The following is a 12892-nucleotide window of genomic DNA, read 5'->3' as shown; positions in this document are numbered from 1 at the left end:
TATACTCAAAAAACTAATTGCTTCATCAAAAACTGTATCAAAATTAATAAATAATAATAAACTATCTTGTTGATTTTCTTATTTTGACTCTAAATTTATTCAATTGTAAAAATATGAAATTTTTTTTCAAGAATTTAAATTTATTTTAAGAATAATTGAAAATATATTTTCGAATTATTGTGTAATGCGCAGAAGCAAAAGAGAGAGAGCGTTGTGCGCACCTTTTACATCCTTGTCTTGCGCACATGTTCTTGTCCAGAAAACAAGGATAGATGTGTCGGATTTCGGAGGTTTCACCATGTGTAAAGCCCTTTCTACAATAGCATGGATGACGTTGCGATTCCAAGATCATTGTAGAAAATTTAAAGGTCGATAGTTTGTTGCTCAGCTGTTTTGATGAATCGTCGATCCACTGGCTTGACGTTGACAGACAGAGTTTCCGTGATTTTTCAGAGCTTGCTATCTTCCCGTCAAAACCAAGGCAGATGTGGAGTGACTGCCCAAATTTCTGACATATCTGTGCCACAATTTTCTAACGGAGCTTTTTATATATTTTCTAAAGTTAGAGACTTTTAGAAAAGAAAGCAAATTATCAAACTTGGCATCGTTACTCAAGAAATAACAACTATGAATGAATTAACTCAAGAGGAAGTAAGTATCGAGTTCATGACTTTAATTTTCATTCTGCTGCGTGCTCATTTATTCTATTTCACTAATGATTATGAATTCTAACTTTCTCTTTTAATCTTGTTAACAATACCACTTTCGTAAGACTATTTTAACCCTTATCTTTTATGAATACTCAGGAACATATAAAAATTAAAATATAATTAGAAACCACTATAAATTTTGCATTTTCGTTTTCTTTGTTTGCCTCGTTCTTTTGCGTGAAAAAAATATTACTATTTGTAATTTTCTACACAAAAAAATTATATAACTAATTAAATTCCAATTATAAATTATATTTATTATCCTTGTATTTTGTATTTTCATCAAAAAGAAGTAAAAAAAAGTTTTGTTTTTTAAATGCATTTTATAGTCATTTGAATTTTTTAACAGAATAATCCAAAAATAATATTATTAATCAAGTTCGTTTGAAGCAATTCTTTAAACTTTTTTTTTTTTAATAGACTAGAGGAAAGAAATTTTTTTATTTGTCTGAATTGAGTTATAGTCTGTCAAAAGTAAAGTAAAAATCAATGAGTTGAAGGTTAAATACGATCGATTCGACTGCATAATATTTCTCCGAAAATTGAAGAAAAATACATTTTTTTTATAATGAGTTGAAAATTACAAAATTGAAAGTTTAAAATTTTCTTATAATTTCAAGCTTATTTTTCACTTACAAAGTAACCATCAGGCTGGAACAAAAAGTCACTAATATAACTTTCTTTGTTTCAACAGTTTGCCAACTTATTTTTGTAACATCGTATATTTTAATTTTACACATGCTCTCTTCTTTAATTATTAGTATAATGCTCTTTTGTGTATTTAACAAAAATTAATATTAGGGTTTTATTATTTATCTCCAATTTGAATTAAATTTCTATAAATTAAAATTTTATTTTTACAAAATCATTTGAATTTGTGTACTTTTTTAATGATTATTTTTTTTTATTTTAGATAAGACGAAGAAGGTTAGCTCGCTTAGCGGGTTTAGGATCAAGCAATGCTTCACCGAGTACAAACAGTAGTTCTGTACCCACTTCTCCTGATACACCAGGACCTTCAAATATTTCACCAAATTCAACTGCACCACTTCTACCACAACAGCAACAAGTGACAATGGATGTTGAGGAAAACAGTGAAAAACAGTGCAGTACATCCGGTATTGATGTTGATTCAGGAATTGAAAATATGGAAGTTGAAGAATCTGATAGGAAAGAAGCAACACCCAGATCACGAGTAGGTTTATTTATTATTTATCAGTTCAATTTGTTCTGGTTAATTAAAATTTTGTAAAATTCCAAATAAATTATCCTGATAATATTCTTATAGAATTATTCTTATTAAGGAGTTAATAAATTAATAAAATTGAATTTTTAATATAAGAAATAAATTTTTGAATTTCAGACTACTAGTTCCAGTATCGAAGTAACTCTGGATCAAGTTCATGCTGTAATATCGCGAGTGCTTTGCGTCACTTGGAAAGAATCAACGGAGGGTTTTATATTTTTACCTGACACTGCAAAAACTGTTCAGGAACAAAAACAAATGGATTCCTCGGATATAATAAGTGAAGCATTAATGGAAGTTCTCTATATGTTTTCACGCGATGAAGATCCTTTGAAGGAAATCACAATGGACGTTTCACTTGACCTAGAGGATAGTCCCAATAGTCAAACGAGTCCTTTATTAAGTCCAATAATGACACTTCCCAACAGTCCTCTTCCTCTGATCTTCAGCGAAAAATCGGTACCAAAAAGTCTTACTTATTTACTAGATTGCTATACTCGAGTTGCAATTGAAGAGAGAAATCATCCAAAAAGATCGAGCAGTCCACCTCTTTCGGAAGTATTAGCCATTCTTCGTGCACAGTGTATTCAACATACAAATCTTGTTCTCCAAGGACTAGTTGGTCTCTCACTTAATACAACTCCATCTTCAAATTCCTCGATTATGATTTATCCTCTTCTATCACAAAAATTACCACGTGGTTTTCTTCATGAACTCGTTGCAAGAACGCACACACAATCGCAAACATTTAATAAAATATTCACACCTCTTCTTCAAGCCCTTTATTTAGCGATGCAACAGGGTAGTTTAGTTGGGAATACACATCGTCGACCCATCGAGGCTTTAGAGGAATTAATTGATATTCGCGTTGGAACAAATGGTACCGCACGACCCATATGTCGACTTTTAACACAGCAAATACAATTTCTTCCTGATGTGATGACAAGCGCAGTTGGTAGAGAATTAGCGAGAACATCATTTCTTGGACCATTCTTTTCAGTTTCAGTATTTGCCGAAGATCAGCCAAAAGTTGCTGAAAAATTCTTCAGTGGAAATCCATCGACTGACAAATCAATGAATTTAACACTTCAACAGGAATTGGAAAGTATTAGAACGTCATTACATAAAATTTTACATGCAATTTTGGCAAATGGTAATTGTCGTAAAACAACATTAGATTATCTCGCAGCATTATTAAAACACAATGAGAAACGAACACAAATTCAAGCAGAAGAATTTTCCCTCGCTGGCGATGGTTTTATGCTCAATTTATTGTCTGTTCTACAAATGCTCTCGGTGAAAATTAAATTGGATACAATTGATTCAATGTATCCATTTCATCCAAATAGTTTAGTTGACGTCAGTAATGAGACACGATTAAAATTGTCCTCGCAGGAAGTTGAGGATTGGCTTAAAGAAACGAGTAAGACACATAAATGGACAGAGGCGAAATTTCCCACTCAATGTTGGTTTTTGACTTTACATTGTCATCATATAGCTCTACTTCCGGTATTGCAAAAATATCAAAGGCGATTGAGAGCGCTTCGTGATTTACAAAAAATGTTGGATGAATTGCAATCGAGCGAAGCACAATGGAAAGATGGTCCTTTCGCTAGTCGCAATAAGGAATTTATAAAACGTTGGAAACAACAATTAAAACATCTTGGTAAATCTAAATCATGCGCCGATGCTGGATTAATTGATCCAGTTTTGCTTAGTCGTACACTTCATTTTTATGCATCTGTTGCTTCAATTTTATTGGGACTTTTGACACAAACTGATCCCAACAGCGCACTTCCTGAACTTCCACTTCCACAGGAGGTACCTAATGTTTTTACTGCTCTTCCCGAGTGGTATGTTGAAGATATCGCTGAATTTTTGCTTTTTACTCTGCAGTAAGTATTCTGAATATTCTATTTTATTTAATCCAAGTGCTTGAATTTTTTTTTTCAAACATGAAATTCATTGAAATATCAAAAACTTGAAAATAATTTGTTAGACTGGCAAAAAAATTGCAATCATTAAAAAAAACATTTTTCAAAATTTCTAATTTATTTTTAAAACGGAACAAAGAACTCAATTTTTTTACTATAAAATTATAATTCTTTTGGAACTCGAAAATTTTTCGATTATTTTTTCAATTTCTATTTTTTAATACTTTTTTTATCTCCTTAAATCTTTTTATTATTGAAAATTCTCGTTCGTAAAGCGATTTTTTTAAAATTATTCTTTTATTAAAGAATTAATTAATTTAATAATCAATACTAGTTAGTAATTGATTTTATGGAGCAGAATCAAATTACTTTCGTAATTTTACTTTTGCTTTCAAATGTAGTGACGAAATAAAATTAGATTTTCTAAAATATTAGAAAACTAGCAATATTAAACGCGCGCCAAATTGAGTATTTAATTGTTTGTTATAAAGAAATTAAAGATTAATATTATCAATAATAATTTAAATTTATTAGAATATTATTTCATATTAAATGATAATAATGAAAATTATTATTATATGTTATTAAATTATATATAAAATTGAATTATTTTCCAAATTTTCAATTTAAAATTCAATTATTTACCAAGTTTTCAATTTAAAATTAAATAAAATTCAAATATTACCCGAAATTTTAATTCAACATCAACTTAAATTAAATTATTATCCAAAATTTCAATTAAAATTCAATTATTTTCCAAAATTTCGAGTCAAAATTAATTATTATCAAAATTTTCAATCAAGAATCAACTAAAATTAATTATTATCAAAATTTTCAATCAACTAAGATTAAATTATTTTCAAAATTTTCAATTTAAAATTCAATTATTTGCCAAGTTTTCAATTTAAAATGAAATAAAATTCAATTATTTTTTAAAATTTTTATTCAAAATTAATTATCGAAATTTTCAATTAAAAATGAACTTAAATTAAATTATTATCGAAAATTTCAATTAAAATTCAATTATTACCCGAAATTTTAATCCAAAATCAACTTAAATTAAATTATTATCCAAAATTTCAATTAAAATTTTATTATTTTCCAAAATTTCGAGTCAAAATTAATTATTATCAAAATTTTCAATCAGCAATCAACTAAAATTAATTATTTTCAAATTTTCAATCAACAATCAACTAAAATTAAATTATTTTCAAATTTTCAATTTAAAATTCAATTATTTACCAAGTTTTCAATTTAAAATAAAATAAAATTCAATTATTTTTTAAAATTTCTATTCAAAATTAATTATCGAAATTTTCAATTAAAAATGAACTTAAATTAAATTATTATCCAAAATTTTAATTAAAATTTCGAGTCAAAATTAATTATTATCAAAATTTTCAATCAGCAATTAACTAAAATTAATTATTTTCAAATTTTCAATCAACAATCAACTAAAATTAAATTATTTTCAAATTTTCAATTTAAAATTCAATTATTTACCAAGTTTTCAATTTAAAATAAAATAAAATTCAATTATTTTTTAAAATTTCGATTCAAAATTAATTATCGAAACAATGCCAAAAAAACATTGAAAAATTTTAACCAACACAAAATAATGTCAAACAATACATTTAAAAAAAACAAAAGACCTATAAAAAATACTAACTTCAGGTGTGGACAGAATGAACGAAAGATATTCACGATTATTATATGTAATATTAAAACTGAACTTATTTTACAAGTACATATTCAAAATGAAATTAATTAAATTATGTCGTCTTTCAGATTTAGCCCCGCAGTGGTAGTAAATAATATGGATAATTCATTGATCACGTGGCTTCTTGTTATGGTTTGTACACCACATTGCATTAGAAACCCCTATCTAATCGCAAAGGTCATTGGAGTTATATTCATCATTACTCCAGTTGTACAGGTAATAATAAATTTAAAAAAAAATTGTGATATTAAAAAAAATTTATAGAAAATATGTTGATTTTGTATTCTGATGAAATTTTTTCTTATAGGGACGAACTGAAGCACTTCACGAGCAAATAATGTCTCATCCAATATCAAGAACACATTTAGCATCTTATTTAATGAAATTTTACACAGACGTGGAAACAACTGGATCGAGTTCAGAATTCTACGATAAATTCTCAATTCGCTATCACATAAGTGTGATATTAAAATCAATGTGGGATAGTCCAATTCATCGTGCGTCTATCGTTAACGAAAGTAACAATGGAAAACAATTTGTTAAATTTATTAACATGTTAATGAATGACACGACCTTTTTGCTGGACGAAAGTCTCGAGTCTCTTAAACGAATTCATGAAGTTCAAGAATTAATGTTAGATGAAGCTGGTTGGTCGGCATTTACACAGGAACAACAACAGTCTCGCACAAGACAATTAACTGCTGATGAACGTCAAGCGAAATCATATTTGACATTAGCAAAAGAAACTGTTGCCATGTTTCATTATCTTACTGTAGATATAAAAGAACCTTTCCTGCGACCAGAACTTGTTGCAAGACTCAGTGCCATGCTGAATTTTAATTTGCAACAACTTTGTGGTCCTAAATGTAAGAATTTAAAAGTGAGAAATCCACAAAAGTATGGTTGGGAGCCAAGAAATTTGCTTAGTCAGTTGGTTGATATTTACCTACATCTAGACTGTGATAATTTTGCTGCGGCGTTAGCTAGTGATGAAGTAAGTTAATAGAAACAAAAATATTTATAAATTTTTATTTTAAAAATGAATTAAAATAATAAATTTAATTTTTATTTTCTAGCGTTCATTTTGCAAAGAATTGTTTGCGGACGCAGCAAACAGACTGCAAAAATCGGCAATAAAAACAACGACTGAGATTGAGCATTTTAGAGGATTGGCCGAACGAGCTGCAATTATTGCAAGAGATAATCGAGCACGTGATGTTGATTATGGTGATGCTCCTGAGGAATTTAGAGATCCTCTAATGGATACGCTTATGGAAGATCCCGTTAAACTTCCCTCGGGAATTGTTATGGACAAGGCAGTTATCATTAGACACTTGTTAAACAGTGCTACTGATCCATTCAGTCGTCAGCCTCTCAGCGAAGATATGCTCACACCAGGTAAATGAATAATTAAAATTTACAATTTAATTATTATCAGATCGTCTTTAAGTTACAAGAAAGTCGATTTTTTAAATAACAAAAAACTTAATGAAGAATTATTTATTACAGATCGCGATTTAAAAGAGAGAATATCAGCTTGGAAGCAGCAAAAGCAGAAATCAGAAAACATATAATTGTCTTCTAGAAAATAAAAACGAGTTGAAAAAAAAAATAAAATCTTGAATTGTCTCGTGAGTAGTGAATGGTGAATATTTTGTCATCTGATATAAAATATAACTACAAAATTCGAAACAGTCGCAGTGCAAAAAAAAAAAAAAAAAAAAAAGATCTCACTCTATTTGTGAAAAATTGTTGCGCTCAATAAATTTACAGTTTTATATATACATAGATGGTGAAGAGACTGCTGATGCGAAACTGCCAGTATATAAATTTAAATTATCATCGGACGTGAGAATATTGTAAATATTAAGCGCAATCTAATCATAGGTATCGGAAATTTTATTATATCTTGCTCATTAAGAAGCATAATTTCTCTTCTTCAGATACTTACAAATTGTAGGATAAAAATATTAATATCAATATAATAATACCTAAATGAATTAGAAAAACAGCTGTCTCTATAATGTTAATGACTTTTGAAAAAATGCTGGTGACATTTTTTTTTTTTTTTGTGAATATTTTATATATCCTGAAAGGTATGTTGTTTAACTGTCATATCCACATTAGAAGCTGCATTAGTGATGAAAATAATTTCAATCAATTGGATTGAATAATGCCTACAAAAAAGAAAAAAGCTCGTAGCCAAGAAAAGTGTTTATTAAAAATAATTTTCAATTTTCTTGAAATGTTTAAAAATATTTAGATAAATTTACATTTAATACCTCTGCAGGGTATATAGTTATTATTTTTTTTCGTTACAAATTTTTTTTATTGGTTTTTCTTTTGATTTCAATTGCCCTATTATGGGTGAAATGTGTAAAACTAACTTCTAATAATCAATTGTAAGTTCTTTTGACATTCCAGGATTTTTTCAGCCTATCTAACCCGACTTTTAAGCGGTTCAGTTAAAAAGCGCATTTATTTTTGAAAAAATATTTTTGAACTAATTTTTAATTTTTATCGAAATGATTAGATTTTTAGAGATTCAAATTTACAATAATAGACACTAATGCAGCAGAATAAAAAAAATTTAAATTTGTCAAAAAAAGAAAATATCGAAAAGTTTCAATAATGTGTAAATAAAATTAAAAGAAATAAATAAATTGGTTCATTTTATTGCACAACTGAACCAATCATAGAATTCCTTGTTTACAATTTAATTTATAATTTAAACACGACTTCTTAGAGAAATTAAAAAAAAATTAATCATTTTCAATTCCAGTAAAACTGCTGTATATATTTTCCTGTGCGATTTCCCTTCCATCTTAAAAGGGAATTATTATTCGCAGTGTGCAACATTAAATATGTAATTCGATATAATATTTCTTCGCTTCTGTTTTAAATCTTGTACATATTATCATGAATGTAAGGTTTAAAAAAAAAATTCAACCAACAAAAAAAAAAAAAAAACAACTGTAAAACAGAAATTATGATGAATGATTTATCCATTAAAATTAAGATATATTATTGATAGATCTTAGAACTATGACTAGGGTTAATGTAATCAATGTAATTTTCATTTTGAGAAATAAAAAAATTGTCAAAATTTTCTTTCTTTCTATATTTTTAAAACGAATAAGTCAAAAATAAGGGCAAATTAGTTTTTATTTCAAAAAATGATGTTGCACCATTTAAAGCCAACCCTACTTTTTTTTTTTATTTAAGTAGTAAATAAATTAATTATAAATAACAGAAATCAAGATTTTTTAAAACGAAATACCTGATATTCTTATAAATTATATAAAATATCATTTACATTTGTTAAGTAACATGTAAAGGCTCAACGCTTAATCTTGAAGATTTTTAAATTAGTTTTATTACATAACAATTTTTTTTACCATTTATTTTTTATATATATATATGTATGTATAAACAAAGTTTTTCAATAGAAGAAAAAACCTAAAATTCTGCAGTTAGAGAGCAAATTAATTTTATTTTAAATTAAGACTTGAAAATTTTTTCTGAATTTTTTTTTTTTATAAATCAGTCTCTAAATTGATATATATCTTATTTTAATACGAATTGACTAAATCTACAAATCTACTTTTGATTTAACGATAGAAAACTGCAGTCCGGTTATTCTTCTATTATTATGTTTTTTTTTACAATGAATACATAATTTTTTTTAAGCCCAACGCCAAATATTTGTATAAGATTACTTTACAAATGTAGTGTGAATTAGTCTGAAAAAATATATAAATTTTTTTTTTATGCTTAAACATGAGATAATTCGAAAATGAAAATCTCATTCCCGAAAAATTAGTGAGTTCTTACAATAATTAGCAAAGTTTTTTTTTTTCATTTCCGCAGATGAAAGTGGTAAAATAGAAACATCACCACTTCTCATTGTCTACAGATCTACCAGTCTGTCGATAGCAATTAAAAATTCTTCTCTAATCCTAAGCCACTGACTCCGCTTGTAGCTAAATCTCCCTAGGACTTAATTCCCATTTAAAAAATGTTCAATGTCCACTTTAATTTATTTGTTCGTATTTTTTATTTCAATTATAAATAAGGAAGTGGCTCAGCGGCGAGACAGGCGATAACGTAGAGCATCCCCAGATACATATTAAGCCTTGCTGTTTGTTTAGGAACACTCTGAATCATACTCTGATCACGAAATTGCTTTTCAATTTTAAAAGCAGTTGGTACTGTAATCAATGGCAGTAGAAACCAAATTGAGTATCTCAGAGCAAGAACTGCGAATATAATATACGGCGTAAATAGTAAAAATGCATATAAAACGTGCGATGCCGTGTGACCGATTAAAATTGCAAGTGTCACTATTCCAGCCTTTTTGTCACTCTCCAAGTCTCTTGTATTGTTGCTATGTAAAATAGCCTCTGTATTTAACGCAAGTGGAACGGCAAAATAAATTGTTTCCCAGGCAATAAATCCAGTTTGTGCCATATAAGCAAATAGTACCGATATTGGACCGAATATTACTAAAATAATTACGTCCCCAAGTGCAATATACTTAAGGCCAATTCCACCTGTATATAAGAATGACGATGAAAGACCACCGAAATAAACAAGAGCAAGATGCTCCATTTTTGCAGGCGATATGGTTGTTAATAAAACAAAACCTAAACATCCTGCCGCATAAAGTAAAGCTCCCAATGATACCAATTCATCTTTTGAGAGCAATTGATCAACTAATATTCTGTCATCACTTTTACGACTATCCACACCTTTTATATAGTCGAAATATGTGTTTACAACGTTACCAGCGCCGTGAACTGATATTATTGTATAGAGTGTTAGGACAAAGGAAATCCAGCTAAAACTTGTTATTCCCGTTGTTCGATAGGCGAGTGCCGAACCCAATAGTGTTGGCATTAATGATGCGCTCAATGACCAGGGTCGAACCGCCAGAAAATATGATGATAGCTTCATTAATGGCGAATTTAATGTTGAATTTGTCGATGAAAAACTGCTTTTTGAAGCAGTTTCCTTATCTTCTGTCGTATGACTTTGTACACCGTTCGACATCATTTTTCGATTCTAAAAGAAAAATTCTATTCAAAATTCAACAATTTTTTAGAATATAAATAGTAGGGTTTAAATAAAATTTATCGAAAATCATCAGTTCCTTCATTATTTTTTTAAAAATCAGTAAATTATTATTCAAGAGTTAATTTGGTAAAATATCCTTTATTTTGTAAGAAAATAAATAAGATTAAAAAAATAATAATAATATTCCATAAAGGAATGTTTCAATTACAGATTTTTTAAAAATGATGCCACTCGGTCTGGATGATTTTCGCTGGATAAATAAAAAAACCCAGTTATTGACAGATAAATAAAATTATCAAATAAAGAAATATGTCATGAATTATAATTATATTATTAACCCAGCGCTTTATTCACAATTTAAACAAATTATTTCAATTAATTAATTTTTGTTATAACATACGAAACAAGGAGATAATTTTAATAAACTAATTTTTAACTAATTTCAGTAAAATTTATTTTTATTGTATTGAAATAATAATAGAACTAAAGAAATTATTCATTGATACTGTTATGAAATTATAAGAAACTTTCACCCTTGATATTTGACTTGAATTGAGATGACGATTTTTGAAATTTATATTTTAATGATTATTGAAAAATAATGATTTTGTACTTATAAACAAACATCAATGAAATTAATTAAATATCGTATAAATTTAAAAAGAGTCGGAATATTTACCTAAAACTTTTTTTTTGTTGAAAATAGAGGTTAGGTTAACATAAAGTCCACGTTTCTCCAATGTGGGTTAAATTTCCTGAACACATAGTAATCTTTGTAAATCAACATTTGTAAATTCCGCCAGTCATTCACTTTGTGAACATTAGGAAAATAATAACAGATCTTTTACAGCTGTTTACTCAAAATGCATTGATCTTTGGTGACGTGTTTTAACCTCAGTTGATCTTTCCAGTTGTTTGTAATTCACTGACTTTCTACGAGATGGCGAAAACATATCCAAAAAGCAGGGATGAGTATGTTTATTTGTTTTTTAAAATCTAAAGGTGCGTTCATAACTCAATTTTTTGAAGACTCTCCTTTATGTAATTTACGATTTAGAAATGTCTCGCATTTTGAAATCAACATTGTTTCTAAAAATCACCACCGTGGCGCTACCAAATAGAAAAAAAATGAATATTTAACTTTATGTTATAAATAAATAAATTTTTTAAAAATATTAAAAAAATATTTTAAAATTAAAATACCTACCTATTTAAAAAACTTACCTATTTTTATATAATTTTTCCATTACTCAAAAACACTGTTCACTTCACTATTCACAATTAAAATTTAATAACAGTATATTCATCGAGAAGTAATACTGTATTTTCAAAATAATAACTTTAAATGAAAATTAATTTCTTTCAAAAATTTAAATAATTAAAAAAATCTAATTATTCAATTTATAACCTTAAGAAAATAGAAAATATCCATCACATATTTTGGAATATTTTTTGGATATAGTTCCGAATAGCACATACCTCCGATTTCAATAAAACTTAGTATCCCTACGTAATTTGGTGCGCTGATTACCAAAATCATAGTGAAAATTGGCGGAAATTTAATTATCATGGTAAAAACCATAAAAAACACCATAAAATCATGGTTTTTTTCGATTATCTCGTAAAAAACAAAAAACTTCGAAAAAAGTTTTAGACGAAAGTTGTAGATCTCTAAAAAACACACATTTCATGTTTTATGCATTTTTTACCAAAAGTCATTATTTTTCGAGAAAAACGCAAAATAGTAAACACGGCCTTCGGCCGCGTAAGGTACTGCTCGCTTTTCTTTTTAAAAAAACCTTGGCGAGAGGGGGTGGATATGGCCGAAAGTATTTTGCGGAATTCGTTGGATCCTGAGTAATGGTGAATATGATAATTTCTGCAAATTACTTTCGGACACATCCACCCCCTCTCGCCAAGATTTCTTAAAAAGAGAAGCGAGCAGTACCTTACGCGGCCGAAGGCCGTGTTTACTATTTTGCGTTTTTCTCGAAAAATAATGACTTTTGGTAAAAAATGCATAAAACATGAAATGTGTGTTTTTTAGAGATCTACAACTTTCGTCTAAAACTTTTTTCGAAGTTTTTTGTTTTTTACGAGATAATCGAAAAAAACCATGATTTTATGGTGTTTTTTATGGTTTTTACCATGATAATTAAATTTCCGCCAATTTTCACTATGATTTTCGTAATCAGCGCACCAAATT

The 12892-nt window shown here is 27.9% G+C and overlaps 2 protein-coding genes across 2 annotated transcripts; one reads left to right on the top strand and one right to left on the bottom strand.

Moving 5' to 3' along the window:
- The first annotated feature begins 381 nt into the window (after nucleotides 1-381).
- LOC127279285 (ubiquitin conjugation factor E4 B) lies at nucleotides 382-7482 on the top strand. Its single transcript, XM_051301549.1, has 7 exons — nucleotides 382-651; nucleotides 1624-1905; nucleotides 2074-3851; nucleotides 5679-5826; nucleotides 5918-6604; nucleotides 6687-7008; nucleotides 7120-7482. Exons 1-7 carry the CDS (start codon nucleotides 628-630, stop codon nucleotides 7182-7184), a joined length of 3306 nt encoding a protein of 1101 aa, XP_051157506.1. The 5' UTR covers nucleotides 382-627; the 3' UTR covers nucleotides 7185-7482.
- A 787-nt stretch (nucleotides 7483-8269) lies between these two features.
- On the bottom strand, nucleotides 8270-11627 carry LOC127279298 (ubiA prenyltransferase domain-containing protein 1 homolog). The gene is made up of 2 exons (XM_051301579.1): nucleotides 11366-11627; nucleotides 8270-10674 (listed from the first exon to the last, which is right to left on the bottom strand). Exon 2 carries the CDS (start codon nucleotides 10663-10665, stop codon nucleotides 9676-9678), a length of 990 nt encoding a protein of 329 aa, XP_051157536.1. The 5' UTR covers nucleotides 10666-10674; nucleotides 11366-11627; the 3' UTR covers nucleotides 8270-9675.
- Between the last annotated feature and the right edge of the window lie 1265 nt (nucleotides 11628-12892).

Source organism: Leptopilina boulardi, unplaced genomic scaffold (genome assembly GCF_019393585.1).
Source record: "Leptopilina boulardi isolate dan_hultmark-lab unplaced genomic scaffold, ZJU_Lbou_2.1 LbouV2_214, whole genome shotgun sequence".
Taxonomy (NCBI): Eukaryota; Metazoa; Arthropoda; class Insecta; order Hymenoptera; family Figitidae; genus Leptopilina; species Leptopilina boulardi.
The sequence above is the reverse complement of the archived record's forward strand: the minus strand, read 5'-3'. Positions and strand labels throughout refer to the sequence as shown.

Bases quoted from the DNA above. Each gene is read 5' to 3' on its own strand.
- LOC127279298 (XM_051301579.1), bottom strand. From the start codon at position 10,665: ATGATGTCGAACGGTGTACAAAGTCATACGACAGAAGATAAGGAAACT.
- LOC127279285 (XM_051301549.1), top strand. From the start codon at position 628: ATGAATGAATTAACTCAAGAGGAA. The intron at 1,906-2,073 runs GTAGGTTTATTT...TTTGAATTTCAG, and splicing joins AAGCAACACCCAGATCACGA to ACTACTAGTTCCAGTATCGA. The intron at 6,605-6,686 runs GTAAGTTAATAG...TTTATTTTCTAG, and splicing joins CGGCGTTAGCTAGTGATGAA to CGTTCATTTTGCAAAGAATT.